At 44.4% G+C, this 19,550-nt stretch overlaps 1 protein-coding gene across 1 annotated transcript; it reads right to left on the bottom strand.

Moving 5' to 3' along the window:
- Positions 1 to 17,416: 17,416 nt before the first annotated feature.
- On the bottom strand, positions 17,417 to 18,163 carry LOC115077754 (olfactory receptor 1038-like). Its single transcript, XM_029580040.1, has one exon. The coding sequence runs from the start codon at positions 18,155 to 18,157 to the stop codon at positions 17,417 to 17,419; it is 741 nt and encodes a 246-aa protein (XP_029435900.1). The 5' UTR covers positions 18,158 to 18,163.
- Between the last annotated feature and the right edge of the window lie 1,387 nt (positions 18,164 to 19,550).

Here is a 19,550-nt window from a genome sequence, read left to right as displayed (position 1 = left end):
GGGTAGCTGAAGGATGTAGAAAAGAGGCAAAAGAGAAATTAGGGAACTATTAACACAAAAAAAAGATACAGGAAAGGATTTTTCAAAAATTCAGTTAGCAGTTAGCAAAACATTAAGATATTGGGTATTCAGTTCACTTATTTAGATTATGGTTCAGATGATCTGAGAACCCCAGGATGATGAATTCTGTGACCTCTGTTTTATTTTCCTTTTGTCGATCCCTAGTAGTCATGGTTTGCTGAAGGAGAAAGAAAAGGGACAACACAATGAAATCAGGGAACTATAAACACAAAAACAGAGAGGTTTTCATGAAGTCAATGAGATAGCAGTTAGTGAAACAATAAGATTTTGGGTATACAGTTCACTTATTTAGATTAAAATTAATCCAACTGTAATTAATCATTATTATTATGAAATAGCATTTATTATGCAAATTAATATTAGTGGTAATTAAATCTAAATCACCACCCCCTCCCATTTACAATATGCAAAAATATTGGAACCAATGTAAGAAAAACAACATAATTAACTGAAATGTAAATCTATCCTACAAACTAAGTTCATAAATCTTTAATAACTCTGTAAAATTATAATTCTATGTTAACCATTTAAATGAACCTTTTTGAAAAAACTCTGTTAAACTTTGAAACTTTGTAAACCGTGTGATGGTGAAACCGAACGACGGTATATAAAAACTCGACAAATAAATAAATTAGTATTACTGTTATTATAAATCCTTCTCATCTCTCCACTTTGTAAAATTTAGTTACTTTTGTCATATTTATTTACTTATGTACCACCTGCTCACAGCTCTAGGTAGCTGACAGGAAATCACATTTCATAAAAAAAACTTTAAAACACAATAAAACAACACTGCTGTATAAGAAACCTAAGCTCTAATGCTGGAAAGTCTTAAGGGGCTGCACTGTTCTATATACTTCTCTCTGATGGTGCTCTTATACATTAAAAGCTAAACGGAAAAGATGGGTCTTAAGCAGCTTTTAAGTTGCACAAATCTCATGTTGGAATGAAGGAGACATATCTCCATTTTTATTGCTGTTATAAAGGAGAGATCCTTCGTCTGGGCAGCAAGGCTAGGCTGCAGTTTTACACCACACTACGGACATGATAGCAGGCAGAACTAGGGACATTATCAAGCCACGTTTCATTTTCGTCCGTTCACCCCAGTCATCTCTTTTTCACCTTTCCTCCGTCCTTCTGTCCAGTGATATTTTCAGCCTAGAATACACTTTAGTGAATATTTCTATGGAAGTTGTGTGTGTTAGATCTGATAGAAGATGATTACAGAGCCCGCATCTCTGGATCTGTAAGAAAATCAGGTGTCTCAATGGGAGCTTGACCTCTTCCATCTCTTGTCCTGCCACTTTCTCTTCTTCTTGGTTCACCTGGTTGCCTGTCTGCTGCTGATTCTTCTTTTCCTTACCCCTGAAATCTGGAAGGCTTGGAGTTAGGAGACTTAGGAAGCTGAAGGGGGGCTGAAAGGAAGAGAAGGAATCTCAGGGCAAGGATGTGCAGATAATGGAATAAGCAATGAAAAATAAAACAATGTATTTCTTTTCCAAAGCAGCCAGAATGGGAAAGGATGCCAGCTCCCCCCATTAACAGCTCATGTTTCTGGGGCTGTTATTTGGGGGAGAGGGTGAAAGAATGGCTCATCTTGTGCATGCTACCTCTTGAAGATATACGACTCAAAAATTCACTAAAGGAGGAATAATGCAAAAATTATCACTAAGTTAATGACATTTCATTGTGAAGAATTAATGAATTATCAGCAGTGCTTGTAAAGGCAGTCCAGTCCAGAATAAACTTGTGCATGACAAAAGAAAGAAAGAAACCCCTAAGCTTAGTGCATGTCCCCTATTTTGTTTGTGTCTCTTAAGGTTAGATATGAGGTGTACGTAGTATTCAAGCACAAGAACGTCACTGGTTTGCATGTCCAGACTTACCAGCGTGTCTGTGAACTCTAGAAAGTGGGGGCCACCAAAAGAAGCCCCACCATGGTGACTCCATGAAGAAAATGCAGGAGCTCCGCATAGGGCAGCAAGTCAGTGGGCTGATAATACTGTTCAGCTCGCAGCAGTGTCCGCCCAGCAGGAAAGTTGGTGAAAATCACTAGAGAGTGGCTGGAATTTTTGGACACCGTCTGATTTCACGGTGACTCCCGCCAATATCCCAGGGCTGAAGCCTGGGTTCTGCGAGGAAAGATCTGGGCTGTGAAGGCTTAGTGGAGGAGCTTCAGAGGTTGAATCAGGGGGAAGGTACCAGGTCACTTTCTTCTATATTCAATGTTAATGAATTGCTCACAATAGATTCCCCCCTCACCCTGCCCCAGCAAAACCCTCAATTGTCCTCATACTGCCTTCCAGTAATAAATAAATTAAATTAATTGGTGAACTTCGAACCTCAATTATAACAATTTTTATATTCACTATTATTTTTCAAAATCTTAAAGAAAAGAGGTGGAATTAGTTAATTTCTAAAATACTGATCTTTTCCCCCCTTCCTCCCCTACAAAAAATATGTGATATTGATTTCCAAATTTTTAGCCAAGAATTATTCATTCTTATTTTCATTTTAGAAGAGCGAGCATTGAACCAAACGTTCACTATAACAATTAATGTAAGGAAGCAGAAGGATTTCCCTCACCTGCAAAGTGAATGCTCCCTCTTCCTTCATCTGTGCATCTGTAGGGATCCGGCAGGAATACTTAACCGGTTTCAAACCCTTTGGGAGCAGTCGCTGGGGGCAGTGGAGGAGCACTGAATAAGTCAATAGCCGCAGCTTTAGGCAGCTATAATCTCTCCCAGGACATTGCAACTGGAAGATCAGGGCCAAAGTGATCTGGGATGGAAGAGCGAGTGCAAAGCAATCAGGAGTTACCTGTCCAGTTTTAATTGTGTCAGGCAGCTCAGCTTCTCTGTGAAGTAAAAACGTCTCTTTCCCTTTTCCAGGATGTTGGACAATTATCATGTGGAATTAATTCAGTCAATAATTAAAATAATATCTCCTATGATATTTTGGTAAGATTATTTTTTTCAGATGATGACGACTGCCATATCCTTCTGTTGGAAAGTGGTGCTCAGGGAAAAAGAAAAAGTTTGTTCAGTGCTGGGCAGCTAAGATTCAGTGTAAAAGAGCAACATTTAGGATGTACGAACTGAAGAATGGCAGGGGGCAGGATTGGAGTGAGACACTAATGTGCTCCCAACAAGAGAGAAGCATTGGGGGTGATAGGGTCCTCACGATCTCAAGGTAGGGAAAACAGTGAGATAAGGCATTGGCCAGAGCCATGGGGATGCTGGGGTGCACAGGGAGAGGCACAACCTGCAGGAAAAAGGAAGCGATGAACTTCTGTTCAAGTCATTGGTGAGACCTCAGGCCCCTGTTTACTAAACCACATTAAACCTGACCCAGGCTTTAATAATTAATATGCATTAAAGGGCGTGAAGGTGCCCTCTAACTACTAACTATAAACATGGATTTTTTTTTATTTATTAAGAAGTTTCCCCACCTAAAATAATTTGATTAATATGTGTTATTGTGGTAATCAGGTTATTTAAATTGATGCCAGTTGCAATGAGTAAAAAATCAGGATTAATTCCACCATTAATGTAAAACTTCAACTACATTTCAAGAGATGTACTTAAGATGGTTTTTAAAACACCCTCCTGAAGTAGTACTCACCCAAATTACAGCACTGTTTCCTCTCACCATTACTGACCCAGTGTCCCACCATGGTGTAAGGGGTCATTCTTCCCTCTGAGCCAGCACTGACCCAGCAAGGTGTAAGGAGACACTCATTCCTGTGAGTCAGTACTGACCCAATGTCCCAGCATGGGGTTAGGGGACACTCTTCCCTCTGAGTCAGTACTGACCCAGTGTCCAAGCATGGGGTTAGGGGACACTCTTCCCTCTGAGTCAGTACTGACCCAGTGTCCCAGCATGGGGTTAGGGGACATTCTTCCCTCTGAGTCAGTACTGACCCAGTGTCCCAGCATGGATGTTAGGGGACACTTTGCCTCTGAGCCAGTACTGACCGAAGTGTCCCTAGATGATGTTAGGGGACACTCTGCTCTTTGAGCCATTACTGACCCATATGTCCCAGCATGGTGTTAGGGGACACTCTGCTCTCTGAGCCATTACTGACCCAGTGTCCCAGTATGATATTACAGGACCCTCTCCCCTCTGAGCCACTATTGATCCAGTATCCCAGTATGGGGTTATGGGACACTCTTCCTTCTGAGCCAGCATTGATCCAGTGTCCTAACGTGGGGCTAGGGGACACTTCTCCCTCCAACCCAGTACTGACCCAGTGTCCCAGCATGGAGTGATGCTACACTCTTCCCTCTGAGCCAGCAGTGAACCAGCATGATGACATGGGGTCACTTTCAATTTTCATTTATTGAAATTTTATGTCTCTCCTGTAAAGCATTTTATTCAGAGTGGTAAAAAAAAAAACCCCACATTCATAATGAAAGTGTATAACTTTGAAACATGCATTTAAAAGGGTGCAGGCACAATGAAAACTATTTGTAAATCTACTCTACACAGAATATATTTTCAACATAGCCAGAAAATTCATTAAAATGCTACTTATCCAACTAAATAAGATAGCCAGTTAAGTCATAAAATACTACTTAGCCAGGTATCTGATTTAGCCGGATAAGTAGCTTTTTAAAACTTAGGGCCAGATTTTAAAACTTACGAGCACGGCGTACATTTGTGTGCACAACCCAGTGCGCACAAATGTACGCCCGATTTTATAACATACACTGCAGCCGCGCGAATGTTATAAAATCAGGGGTCGGTGCGCACTAGTGCCGAGCCCTCGGAGAGACCAGCGGCTTTTCCCCATTCCCTCCGAGGCCGCTCCACCCCCCCCCCACACCTTCCCCTCCCTTCCCCTACCTGTATTGCCGCCCAGCCCCCCAAAAAAACAAAACCAGTGCCTTTATTTCATAAGTTAGGCCTGCCAGAGTCAGGCCTAACTTGTGCATGCCGGCCGACTGCCGGCGCGAGATCCCCCGGCACAGCCACTTTGCCTGAGTCCTCGACCATGCCCCTGCCATGCCCCTGGATCACCACGTCATGCCCTTGGATCACCCCATCATGCCCTCGGACCGTCCGCCTCGCCCCCAAACTGCCCCTGCTTGCCCATTCAGAAAAGCCCCGGGACTTACACACATCCTGGGACTTTACGCACTGCCGGGCCATTTGAAAATAGGCCCGGTGTGCATAACCCCCCTACACACATAAATCCTCCTAGATTTATGCGCATAGGGCTTTGAAAATCTGCCCCTTATTTGGCTAAGAAGCAGCTTTGGTCTTGTTTTTTGTATGTTTGATCTAAACATTATGGGGCAGATTTTCAAAGGGGTACGCACATAAGATACGTGCGTACCCCCTGAAAACCTGCCCCAAGTTCCCCCTGCATGCAGCCGAGCCTATGTTGCATAGGCTGCCGGCGCGCACAAAGCCCCGGGATGCGCAGTAAGTCCCGGGGCTTCCTGGGTGGGGCGTGCCGGGGCGTTTCGGGGAATGGGACCCCGGCCGTGGTCCGGCCAGGTGGTTCCGGTCCGGGGGCATGGCCGCAGCTTCTGGAACAGCCCCCGGACCGGAACTTGGTGCGCCGGCAGTCGGCCTGGCAATCAGCAAGTTACGCCTGCCTTGGGCAGGCATAACCTTTAAAATAAAGGTGGGGGGGAATTAGTTAGGGCCGGGGGGGACGGGTTAGTTAGGGGAAGGAAAGGGAAGGTGGGGGGCACTGAAAAGAAAGTTCCCTCCGAGGCCGCTCCGATTTCGGAGCGGCCTCGGCGGGAACGGACGCAGGCTGCGTGGCTCAGCGCGCGCCGACCCCGGGTTTTAAAAGATACGCGCGGCTATGCGCGTATCTTTTAAAATCCGGTGTACTCTTGTTTGCGCCGGGTGCGCGAACAAAAGTACGCGCACGTGTACTTTTTAAAATCTGCCCCATGAATTTCTATTTTTGTAAATCACCACGATCATTGGAGTGGTGGCTGATAAATGATTTTAAGCAAATAAATCGGAACTTGTCTGGATAAATGCCAGGAGATAGCTGGATAAATCAGAATTTGTCTGGATAAGTGATGCTTTTAAGACTTATTTATTTATTTATTTATTTGACATTTTTATATGCCGCAATTCATGTAGCAAAGTTACATATCATTTCGGTTTACATTAAAACAATAACAAGCATGTAAGAATGCAATTACATAACAACAGGGGAGTGAACTAGGATAAGAGAGAACATAAGGCATAATAATAGTTATGGATATATATATTAAATAATATTTATATTGTGAGTCTTTTGATTGATTGTAGATCTGGGAGAGAAATAGATTAATAAATTATACGGATTATGGATCATTTGTTTATGATGAGGGAGAGAAATGAAGTATTAATTTAGATTGTATTCTGATTGATGTACTAGTGCGTAGTCTGATGGATGTTAAAGTGAGGAACGAGTAGTTGCTTGGCTTTAATCAAATGCTTGCTCGAATAGCCAGGTTTTGAGTCTCTTTTGGAAAGTGTTCGGGCATTGTTCTTGCCTTAGTTCTGGTGGTATGGAGTTCCATTCTGCGGGGCCTGCTGTGGATAAAGCTCTTTTGTTTAGAGAGGATTTGATGGGTGGAGCGAAGAGAGAGTTTCTATATGCTGTAGGGATGTGCAGCCCGAAAGTTTATGTTCATAAGTCCATAAGTCGAATGGGGGGCTCATTTGCGGTCAATATGGACATATGGAGAATTCCATAAGTTGAGTCTATGTCCATATGTGCAAATAAAAATTTAAATAAAAATTTAAACCCCTCACCCTCCTTAATCCCCCCCAAAACTTACCAAAATTCCCTGGTGGTCCAGCGGGGAGTCAGGAAGCCATTCCTCCCAGTGGTTTTGTGAGGAGCACGTGACGTCCGCGTCACGTCGATGACGCGGCCGTCACGTGGTCCACCGGGGTTCCGCTCCCGGAGCCCTCGTTTTGAACAAACTGAACTTTTGGCCAGCTTGGGGGGGTCAGGAGGCCCCCCCAAGCTGGCAAAAGTGCCTTTTGGGCCCAACGAGGGGTCCGGGAGCGGACCCGAGGGGAATCACGTGACGTCGGCGTCACTACGTCGTGACGCCGACGTCACATGGTCCATCGCGGTTCCGCTCCCGGACCCCTCGTTGGGCCCAAAAGGAACTTTTTGGGCCAGCTTGGGGGGGTCAGGAGGCCCCCCCAAGCTGGCCAAAAGTTCAGTTTGTTCAAAACGAGGGCTCCGGGAGCGAAATCCCGGTGGACCACGTGACGGCTGCGTCACGTCGATGACGCGGCCGTCACGTGGTCCACCGGGATTTCGCTCCCGGAGCCCTCGTTTTGAACAAACTGAACTTTTGGCCAGCTTGGGGGGGCCTCCTGACCCCCCAAGCTGGCCAAAAGTTCCTTTTGGGCCCAACGAGGGTTCCGGGAGCGGAACCGCGATGGACCACGTGACGTCGGCGTCACGACGGAGTGACGCCGACGTCACGTGATTCCCCTCGGGTCCGCTCCCGGGACCCTCACGGAACTTTTGGCCAGCTTGGGGAGTTTTGGTAAGTCTTGGGGGGGGGATTAAGGAGGGTGAGGGGTTTAAATTTTATTTAGATCAACAATCGCGATTTCCAACGTATTCAACATAGCTATGTTGAATAAGTTGGAAATCCGATCGTTTACGCCTCATCATTTTTTTAAGTTAAAAAAAAAAATAAGTTGCGTTTTCCATTTAAGTTCAAAACGAATGCACACCCCTAATATGCTGCTCTTACCGGTCTGGATGGTATGTGCAGTCGAAAAGGTATATTGAGGTCCAGAGGGATGAGGTTGTGTATGGATTTGTGTATGATAGTCAACACTTTGTAGGTGATTCTGTACTTAATTAGGAGCCAGTGTAGATTCTTCAAGACAGGTGTAATATGTTCTCTTTTTTTGGTCTTAGACAGAATTCTAGCTGATGCGTTTTGGAGCATTTGTAAGGGTTTAATGGTATTAGTCGGGAGGCCGAGTAGAAGAGAATTACAGTAGTCGATTTTTGAGAAGATAATTGCCTGGAGAACTGTACGATAGTCTTGGAAGTGGAGGAGTGGTCTAATCCGTTTTAGGATTTGTAGTTTAAAGTAGCCTTCTTTGGTGGTATTTATTAATGAATTTTTTTAGGTTTAATTGTTTGCCTAAGATGACTCCGAGGTTTCGGACTTGAGCTGAAAAGGATGGTTGATTGTTGTGCGAGTTGGACATCGTAGGTTTACCGTCTTGTGATATCAACAGTATTTCCGTCTTCTTGGTATTGAGAATTAGATTAAGGCTCATTAGAAGGTTGTTGATGGATTGGAGGCATTTGTTCCAGAATTCTAGGGTATTTTGTAGAGAAAGGGTGATTGGTAGGAAAATTTGCACATCATCTGCATAGATGTAGTATGTTAGTTTTAGCTTAGTGAGGAGCTGGCAGAGCGGTAGAAGATAAATGTTGAAAAGGGTGGGGGATAGGGAAGAGCCTTGGGGAACTCCTAGAGAGGCGCAGACTGGGTGTGATTCATAATTGTTGATTTTGACCTTGTAGAATCTGTTGTGCAAGAAAGACTTGAACCAGTTAAGGGCTGTGCCTTTGATTCCGATGTCGGCTAGTCTGTCCATGAGAATTGCGTGGTTTACCGTGTCGAATGCGGCTGATAGATCAAGGAGGATGAGTAAGCCTCGTTGTTTTTTATCAAGGTTCCAGAGAATGGTGTCTGTTAAAGAGATTAATAGTGCTTTGGTGTTTCATGATTTTCGAAAGCCGAACTGTGAATGTGCTAGAATATTGTTATCGTCCAAGTATTCCGAGAGTTGCTTATTAACTATTTTTCTAGAATTTTAGAGATGAAGTGGAGTTTAGCAATTGGGCGATAGTTGGCTGGGTCGCCTGGGGACAGGTTGGGTTTTTTCAGCAGTGGTTTTAGAATAGCGAGTTTTAGAGAGACTGGAACTACTCTTTGTATTAGTGAGCAATTAATCAAATCAGAGATTGGTTTGGCAATGGTTTCCGAGATGGAGATGAGTAAGTTAGGGGGGATCGAATCTGTAGGATGATAAATTGGATTTTTATCTAGATAAGTAGTGTACGAAAGCTAAGCTTTCATATTTTTTCTTCTAACTTTAAAAATGAACACAAGGATGTTTTACTTGCATAATTTGCATGCATTTACCACAGCTGAGTTGGGTTTATATGTGAAAGTCGGGATATTTTGTAGCATGCTCATAGCCAGTAGATCAGTGAATAAACAGAAAGGCGGTGTAGCGCTTTATATCCAGGATGGCATAGAGTCCAACAGGATAAACATCCTGCATGAGACTAAATGCACAATCAAATCTTTATGGGTAGAAATCCTTTGTGTGCTGGGGAAGACTATAGTGAAAGGAGTATACTACTACCGTCCACCTGGCCAAGATCGTGAAAGGGACAGTGAAATCCTAAGTTAAATTAGGGAAGCTAACCAAATTGGTAGTGCGGTAATAATGGGAGATTTCATTTACCCCAATATTGACTGGGTAAATGTTAGAGATGTGAATCGTGTGATCGATCGTCTTAACGATCGATTTTGGCTGGGGGGGGGAGGGAATCGGATCGTCGCGGTTTGTTTTTTTTAAAATGTGTAAATCGTAAATCGGGGGAGGGCGGGAAAACCGGCACACTAAAACAACCCTAAAACCCACCCGACCCTTTAAAATTTATTTATTTATTTATTTATTTAAGTTTTTTTATATACCAACATTCAGGACGATAGTCCCATCATGCTGGTTCACAAGAAACAGGGGTGCAATAATATAAAACTTTACAATTTGAACAATAGTGCAGAAAAGCAGTTACATATAACAAGGAAATCAATAACTTGGAGTGAGAAGGAAAATGAAGATCAGATAATTATATATATGTATAAATAGCATTGGAATAAATAACATTTTATTAACGTTATTACTAGCGAAGCGTGTTGATTGATGGGAGATTAAATAATGTTGGAGTTAGGAAATGCCTGCGTGAACAGGCCACGTCTTGAGTTTTTTCTTGAATGTTGAGATGCTGGGTTCCCACCCTCCCGAACCCCCCCAAAATGTCTTAAATTAACCTGGGGTCCAGTGGGGGGGGGGTCCACTGTCACCGGCGCTACCTTTGCCCTGTCATATGACAGGGCAAAGGTAGCGCCGTGACATTTTGGTTCCTGTCCCCCGATGTCACGAGCGCAGGAGATCGCTCCCGGAGCCCCGCTGGATCCCCAGCGACTTTGACCCAGCTTGGGGGGGCCTCCAGACCCCCACAAGACTTGCCAAAAGTCCAGCGGGGGTCCGGGAGCGACCTCCTGCACTCGAATCGTATTGCCGTATTGCAAAATGGCGCCGGCCATATGGCCATACGGCCGGCGCCATTTTGCCATTTTTCCGGCGGGAATATTATTTGGACTGGCATCATGTCCCCTGCACAAGGAGGCAGCCTTGGCAGCTGCCTTGACGAGACTCCGGTCCTCGAACGCCATCATCCCAGTGCCTGCCTGGGAATCGAATTCTGGACTCTATTTCATTTCCTTCATGGTACCCGGAAAAAGGGGGCGCCTTTCGGCCAGTGTTGGCCTTCACACCAGTCGACTGCTCCTTATGGGTGCCGAGGTTTTGCATGTCGCCTCTGCGCTCCTTCATGGCTGCGGGTGCAGCCAGGATGATGCCTCACGACGTGGGCCCCTGTCAAAGATGAACCGGAATATCCTGATCCCTCTGGTTCCTGTCACTCCCTTCATAGACGACTGGCTGATTCAAGGCGAAATCTCGAGGGGAGAGCTTTCAGGCACCTGGCAGAGTAATCACCCTTCTGGAGAGCTGGGCTGGGTAGTCAACCTCAGCAAGGGCTGCCTACAGCCTTCCCAATCACTGAATATCTGGGAGTACAGTTTGACAACCGGGACAGACACGGTCAGTCTCATGACCAAGAGAAAGTTGAAACTTCGGCTGCGTATCCAGTATCTCATGGAAGCCAGTCGGCCCATAGCCTGGGATTGTCTGCAGGTTCTTGGTCTCATGGGCATCCACCCTGGAAGTGGTGCCTTGGGCACACGGGCCCATACATAGAGAACCTCTACAGCATTCCCTGCTCTCTTCGCTGGACCCCCGTCGCCGGGACTATTCCACGCACCTTCCTCTACCAGCCAGAGTTTGGACCCAGTTGCGGTGGTGTTGCAGTCCAACCACCTGAGCAGGGGGTCAAAGATGTCCTCACCCACGTGGCCTTGCTCACCACGGATGCCAGCCTGAGCGGCTGGGGAGCACATTGCGATGAACCTCACCGCACAACGGCGATGGAACAGGGAGGAGTCAACGTGGAACATTGATCGCCTGGAGGCCCGGGCAGTCCGATTGGCATGCCTTCGATTCGCCTCACAGACTGAAGCACAGAGCTGTCAGAGTGATGTCCGACAACCGCCACCACGGTGGCCTACATCAACCGTCAGGGCGGAACCAGAAGCCGACAGGTATCTCTGGAGATCGCCCCACTGATGAATTGGGCGGAGGCGACTCGTCTGGACATCTCCGCCGTCCACATCGCCGTGGAAGTTCAATACCACAGCGGACTTCCTCAGGCAGAGGAATGGCTAAATCCGGGAGAGTGGCAGCTGTCACCCACAGACTTCCAGATGATTGCGGATCACTGGGGAGATTCCGGACATGGATTTTATTGGCGGACAAGTCCAATGCGCAAGTACCCAGATACTGCAGCCGCAGGCGCAACCCGTTCTCGCACGGAATTGATGCCCTGGTCCAGCCGTGGCCGCCAAGGACTCTGTTATACGCCTTTCCTCCGTGGCCGCTGCTGGGCGGCCATCGTCCACAAGATTCAGAAAACACCGGGGACCTCGTTCTTCTAGTGGCACCAGACTGGCCAAGAAGACCCTGGTACGCGGACATGAGAAGACTACTGGCAGGGGAGCCTTCTTCCCCTGCCTCCTCTCTGGGACCTTCTACGTCAAGGTCCCATTCTACACGAGGATCCAGCTCAATTCTTTCTTATGGTCTGGCCATTGAGAGGGCTAGACTGAAGAAAAGGGGTTACTCAGGGCCCGTGATTGATACACTCCTCCGAGCTTGCAAGTTTTCCACATCCCTCACCTGCGTTCGCATATGGAGAGTATTTGAAGCATGATGCGACACTCACGGCACCAATCCACATGCCACCACAATCCCGCTAACATTTTCTAACCCCTCCCCTAACCCCACTCATAACTCCCAGGCTCCTCCTGACCAAAACCACGCCCCATCGACACACAAACGATCTCTAGAATCTTTTGATACTACATTCATCCCTGGAAATAGAATCTATCATCAAAGAAAATGAAGCCCCTCATCGCACCCAATAGACCAAATCCCGACCAAACTCCTTCTCACAATTCCTAGCATCATTGCCAAACCTTTGGACGACATCATAAACTGTTCACTCACAAACGGAACAGTCCCGGAAGCTTTAAAAACAAGCCTCACTGAAACCTTACTAAAAAATCCAACTTGACCCATCCAACCCCACAAATTTTCACCCTATCGCTAACCCTACTTTTCATAGCCAAGCTAATGGAAAAACTGGTCAATACTAGACTCACAGACTACCTTGAATCCCACGACATTCTATATCCATCGCAATTCGGTTTCAGGAAACGCAGAAATACAGAAGCTCTCCTACTCTCATTAACTGACAACATCCTGTTGGGTCTTGACAAGGTCAATCATACCTACTAGCTCTACTAGACATATCGGCAGTGTTCGACACAGTTAACCATACAATCCTCATCAACTGTCTGATGGAAATAGGCATCTCAGGTGCCTGCACTCCTCTGGTTAAATCCTTTCTAAGCGACAGATACAATAAAGTAAAAATAATCAACAAAGAGTCTCACCCTGTAGCTGCCAAACAATGAGTCCCTCAGGGTTCCTCGCTTTCGCCGACCCTATTCAACATATATCTTCTCCCCTATGCCAACTCCTCAACAATCTCAACCTCACATACTTCATCTATGCGGACGACGTGCAGATCCTTATCCCCATCAAAGAACCCATCTCTGACACTCTAAACTACTGGAATAGTTGCCTCCACGCCATCAACCTCCTTCTCACAGTCTCTGCCCTCGTTCTCAATACAGCCAAGACCGAACTGCTAGTCGTTTCCCCTAATGATAATAACCCGCTAGCTATCAATACTAACACACCTCTAGTAAGTCAAGTGAGAGACCTTGGGGCCCTTCCTAGACTCTAGAATGAACTTTAAAAATTCATCAACAACACCACCAAAGAAGGCTTTTACAAACTACAGGTATTAAACAGTTAAGACCTCTCCTACAGTTCCACGACTACCGTTCGGTCCTTCAAGCCATACTATTCTCAAAGATTGATTATTGTAATGCGCGTTGCTCGGTCTCCCGGCCCTCTTCTACCAAACCTCTTCAAATGCTGCAAAAACGCTGCGGCCAGGATCCTCTCAAAACTCCCGCCGCATGGACCACATCACCCCGATTCTAAAAATACTTCACTGGCTACCGATTCGCTACAGAATTCTCTTCAAGACACTATTATCCACAAAACCTTATTTTCAGGAATCCTCGCTCCAACTTACCATCCCCTCAAACCACACTCCTCGCAAGACCCACCAGATCTGCATACAGAGATTCCCTCCAGGTTCCCCCAAAAAAATCCGTTCTGCACAACACATGAAAAACGAGCACTATTCCAACTGCTGGGCCGCATCACTGGAACTCCTCTCCCACCAGATCTCCGCCAGGAACATTGCCAGATCACTTTCAGAAAAAAATTAAAAACTTGGCTGTTCGCCCAAGCATTCCCTTGAAGAAGCCTCAGGGTCTCCCACACAGTCACACACCCAACAGTTGTGTCCCTTTCCGCAACTCAAAGGAACTGCTTTTCGCCTTATTGCACTATGATAAAATAAAATAAAAATAATAATAAAAAAATTGCTTAATCGTATACACAATGTAAATTTGTATATAATTCCTACCTTGTAAGCACTCTCTCCTGCTTATTTGCCCCTCTCTCCAGTTAGAAATTGTTTAACCTATCCTTCCTTTTCTAACAGCCTAGTTCCACTTTCCCTGTTATAATGTAACTTTTTTGCTTTCATTGTTAACTGTTTTCCCCCAGTTTACTGTAAACCGGTACGATGAGACCTTGTCTTGAGCATCGGTATATTAAAATAATTTAAATAAATAAATAAATAAATATTGTGTTGGATTTCCTGCAGGATGGACTTCAGAAGGGTCTCTCCCTCAGCTCCATCAATGTTCAGGTGGCGGCACTGTCTTGCTATGGTCCCACGAGGGATGGCAAGACCATTGCCAAGCACCCAGATGATTCTCGTTTCCTGCATGGAGTCAAACATTTTCATCCGCCACTAAAGTGGCCTGTGCCCTTATGGAACCTCAATCTGGTTTTGGATTTCCTCGTGGGATCCACCTTCAGACTCCTTCGGGGCCTGTCTCTCCGTTCTCTAACCTTGAAGATGATATTCCTATTGGCGGTCTGTTCGGCACGCCGCATCTCAGAGCCGCAAGCACTGTCCTGCCGTGGTCCCTTTCTCAGAATCACTCCTGAGGCTATTCATTTTCGTATGGTTCCCTCCTTTCTATCTCAAGTGGTTTCACAGTTTCATCTTAACCAATCCATATCCTTGTCTCCCTCGGCGGGTTTGAAGAAATCTGAAGAAGGGCGTCTACTACGCCATCTCGACATCAGCAGATTGCTGCCCAGATATCTGGACGTGACACACGAAATACGAAAGACGGACCATCTGTTTGTTCTACACAGCGGGAAGAAGCAAGGTGAAGCGGCCTCGCGGCCCACCATCGCCCGCTGGATTACAGACGTTTATCCGAGCAGCTTACGTGGAGGCCGGGAAGTCTCCGCCTCTACAAGTCCAGGCTCATTCTACCAGGTCACACGCGACATCCTGGACGAATCCAGGATGCTATCGCCTGCAGAGATATGTAAAGCGGCAACATGGTCCTCCCTCCATAACCTTTTCCAGGTTCTGCCGACTGGATGTCCAGGCCAGTGGAGGACTCCGCATTTGCAAGGGCGGTCTTACATGGTCCTCAGGCAGCCTCCCGCCCAGGCTGGGAGTAAATCTTTGGTACATCCCATTTGTACTGAGTCACATCTGGCTACCGCCAGGCCATGTTGAGATTACTTACCTGATAATCACCTTTTCCTTAGTGTAGACAGATGGACTCAGCATCCCGCCCTGCTGCCTGTGTACAGGGGTTTCACCAATGCAAGGTAAGCCATGTCATCTATTCCTATCAGAGCGTAGACTATACCAGGTGTCAACGCCTTCTGGTTGTGCATGCTGGCGGTCTCCAGCTACGATCAATCGGTCAGGGGAATTCTGTTTTCACTTTTCACTTTTCACTGAGCGTCAGTACACACATCCATAACAGCTTTTGCAAGGAAGATTACTGAGTTGCTACGCTTCCTGTGGGGCTATATACCCCGTGCTGACGTCAGATCCGTCTCCAACTGCTAGCACGCGGATACTATCCCATTTGTACTGAGTCCATCTGTCTACACCAAGGAAAAGGAGATTATCAGGTAAGTAATCTCAACATTATATACCGTCATTAAGCGGGTGCCATCACAACGGTTCACAATAGGGCACAATAACTATGTGTAAAAATCCAGTTATGGCTAATTCCACTTATCATGATTGTTTCACTATAGGCAGACAAAAAAATGCTTTAAAATAAATTTTGAAGATTTTATACACAATAAAACATACAGTACAATAAATACACAAACAATAGAACAAACAAAAGCTTCAGAGCACAAATAGGTTTTGAGGGTGCAGGGTCAGTAGTGGACAGCAGGCATTTGACTTCCAACTGACTTAGAACTGGCCTCTCTTTTGGATTATGGAATATGGCACATGAGTTTTGATGTGTAACTACCTATAGATTTGTCTAGTGTCCTCTTCCACTTACTTTATCCCATCCGACAAGTATCGGTTCATAGACAGAGACCATGCACATTAGCTTCTTCTGTACGTGTAATTTAAGTCTCTGTTCTGGAAGTTTAAACGTATTGAGCCATGAATCCTGCTGGTAGGTGTCACTAGAATGAAGGCTAAGATGTCTAGTCCCCCAAATGGTGTGAACTCTTTCTTTGCTGTCTCATGAGTCTATCCTAGGTCTTCTTCCAGGGAGCCACCATAGCCATATACATATTTTTATTTTAATGTTATGATGGATGGAGCACAAGACCATATACTTCCAAATCAACCAGCTATATTGAAACCAGAATCTGTGTAGGGTTGTGTCACCTTGAATTCCTGCTACCCTGGATGAAGTGATTGGGTCATTAATTGGGTCACTGCTGTTATGGTTATTGAACTGCTAGAGTCAACAATGCATCTCTTCTTTGGAGCTGCTTGTGTTGATGCTTATGCTAGTGGTGATGCTTATTACATCTGAGGATCTGTACCTTCATATGCAGTCTATGATACAATCATTCAGGTTTATTGTCGGCACCAATCCCATGCCACCATTTACCAGCACATAATGCATAAACAACACAATATAAGCACATTGACTGCTTATCTCACATTCAATTTTGATCTTGAAACTCTTCAGAAATTGAGACATTTTTAAAAGCTTTTTCAAGTTTCATGTTTCCAACTCAAGAGCTTTTCAGTACTCGATCTCCTTGAAGTTGAATTTGAAATATAGAAGGTGTTCATTGGAAAGATGGAAATTAGCAAGGATTAAAATTCAGAATATCTAGAAACCTTTTTGAAGTGTATTTTTTTCTTTTCTAGTTCCTGCCTTTTGTGAATTTTTTCTATAAATCATAGAGGGCCTGATATTGAGCCCTGGCCATTAAAGTAACTTAGCCAAATTTGACTAATCTTCCTAAATTACGATGTATATTCAGCAGCATGGCAAAGCTGCTGAATATATGTGTGCACTTTGCCAGATAAGTCAACCTAGCTAAGTTTAGACCTGCTCTATGAGGCATCTAAACTTAGAACGCAAATTATTCAGCTAACTCCGAATATCGGTAGTTAGCCTTATAAGATAACTTGCTCTGCCTCTGATCCCTGCAGTACACAACTACTTTTTGTATGTGTAACATTTGGCTGTAAAAGGAACTTTTATGGCTAAGCGGTGGTCGCTAATCCTAGACTATATTCAACAGTCACTACTTAGCCACATAAGTTCTGCTTATCTGGCTAAATAGTGCTGAATGTACTTTGAATACTGGTCTCAGAGGATTTTGTGTTAAATTTTTTTATCTTAAATGCTAAATACCACATTTAAAATATTCACATTTTTCAGCATTGTATTTTCCCCTATGTGATCTTCATCAGAGCAACTTTAACGTCTTGGTTTCTTAGACTGTAAATGATTGGATTCAGCATGGGGATCACAGTGTTATAAAGTGCGTCAAAGAGTTTATCAACTGTTGTTGTGACCTTGGTGTGAGGTCTCACATATGCAAACAATACAGTGCCAGAGTATATACTAACCACTATGAGATGGGAGGAGCAGGTAGAGAATGCTTTACGTCTCCCTTCCACTGATTGGATTTTCAAGATTGCAGAAATGATTTTGGCATAGGAAGTCAGGATGAGGAGTACGGATCCCAAGGCCAAGAACAAGTTTAGGGTGAGCATCAGCAATTTAATGGTGGACGTGTCACTACATGAGAGTTTCAGCATTGTATGGAAGTCACAGAATAAATGGTTGATAACATTGTGCCCACAGAAAGAGAAATTAGTAATTACCACACTGTGTGGTAGTCCATCCAGAAACCCAAGTATCCAGGAACTGGCAGACAGCAGAATGCAAACCCTCTTGTTCATTGTAATCGAGTAGTGTAAGGGGTGGCAGATGGCAATATAACGATCATATGCCATGACACTGAGCAGAAAGAATTCTACACTAGCAAAGGACATAAGCAGATAGAGTTGGGTCATGCATGCTCGGAAAGAAATGGCCTTGTTCATTAGAAATATTGCCAACATTTTTGGAAGAGTGTTCGAGGTTAAGCAGATATCCAAGAGAGCCAGGTTGCTGAGGAAGAAATACATGGGTTTGTGAAGGTGGGAATTAGTGCACATTACTGTCAATAGGGTGAGGTTTCCCAACAGGGTGACCAAGTATATTAACAAGAACCCTACAAAGAGGAAACCCTTAAGGTTTGGATGTTCTGAGAACCCTAGGATAAGGAATTCTGTGACCTCAGTTTGATTTTCCCTCTGTAGGTCCTTCTTAGTCTTGGGTTGCTGAGGGAAGAAAAAAGAGATAACTCAGAGAAATCAGGGAAAGACTAACACATAAACAGGAAATTAATTTTCACATGGTCAATAAGACAACAGTTTCATCAAGATTTTGGGTATTTATTTCACCGATTTAGATTCATGTTAAGCCAGCTATAATTAGTTTATCATTGTTATTAATTAAACATTAATAATATTGATTATACCAATTGATTTTAGTAGTAATTATTTTACTGTTATTATTAATAAATCCTCTCATCTCTTCACTCTGAAAAGTGTTAAGTAGACAAGAGGTCTTTGGATTATTAACCTATATGTTGCACTGAGCTCATATTGGAATGAAAGGAGACATATCTATATTATTAATGATGTTATAAAGGACAGATTATTAGTCTGGGCAGTATATCTTGGCTGCCGTGTTACACTACACTATGGACATGATAAAGTAGTCTGCAGAATTAAGGACTTTATCAGTTCATATTCCACCTTCTTCTGTTCACCTCAGAATCCTGTTTCTGATTATACCTTTCCTCTGTCCTTCTATCTGGTGATGATGATATCAGCCAAGAATGCATTTTGTGTATTGGTGAATATTTCTGTGAAAGGGGTGCGAGTTAGATCTTACAGATTATTATAGAGCCTTCATACCTAGGTGTGTAAGAAAATAAATATGTTTTAATGGGACTTGACTCTTCCCCTCTCTGTCTCCCCATTTTCTTTATTTAAGTTTTGAATGCTTGGGCAGGGACCCTTTTTCACCTCACCTGTGTGCCTGTCTGCTGCTGATTCTTCTCCTCCTCACCTCTGAAATGTGGAAGGCTTAGAGGGAATAAAAAAACTGAGGAGGTGCTAAAAGTAAGAGTAAGGAGGAGGCTGAGTGTATGTGGATGTGAAGGTAGCATACTAAGCAGTGAAAAATAAAAATATCTATTTACTCCAAAGCAGCCAGTGTGAAAATGCCAATTTTCCCCATTCACCTCTAATGTTTCTGATGCTCTTCTTAGCAGGGCACAGACATAGAAAGGATGGCTCATCTGACGCATGCTAACTCGTGAAGATACAACTAAAAAATGAACTAAGCAGAAAGCATACAAAATGATCACTTTTATAGTTAAACAATGAATGAAATATCCGTAGTCCTTCTAAAGGCAGTCTAGTCCAGAATAAACATGTGCATGACAAAGGAAAGAAAGAAACTCCTAGG

The sequence above is a fragment of the Rhinatrema bivittatum genome, chromosome 16 (assembly GCF_901001135.1).
Source record: "Rhinatrema bivittatum chromosome 16, aRhiBiv1.1, whole genome shotgun sequence".
NCBI lineage: Eukaryota > Metazoa > Chordata > Amphibia > Gymnophiona > Rhinatrematidae > Rhinatrema > Rhinatrema bivittatum.
This window is presented reverse-complemented; position numbering and strand designations above follow the sequence as displayed.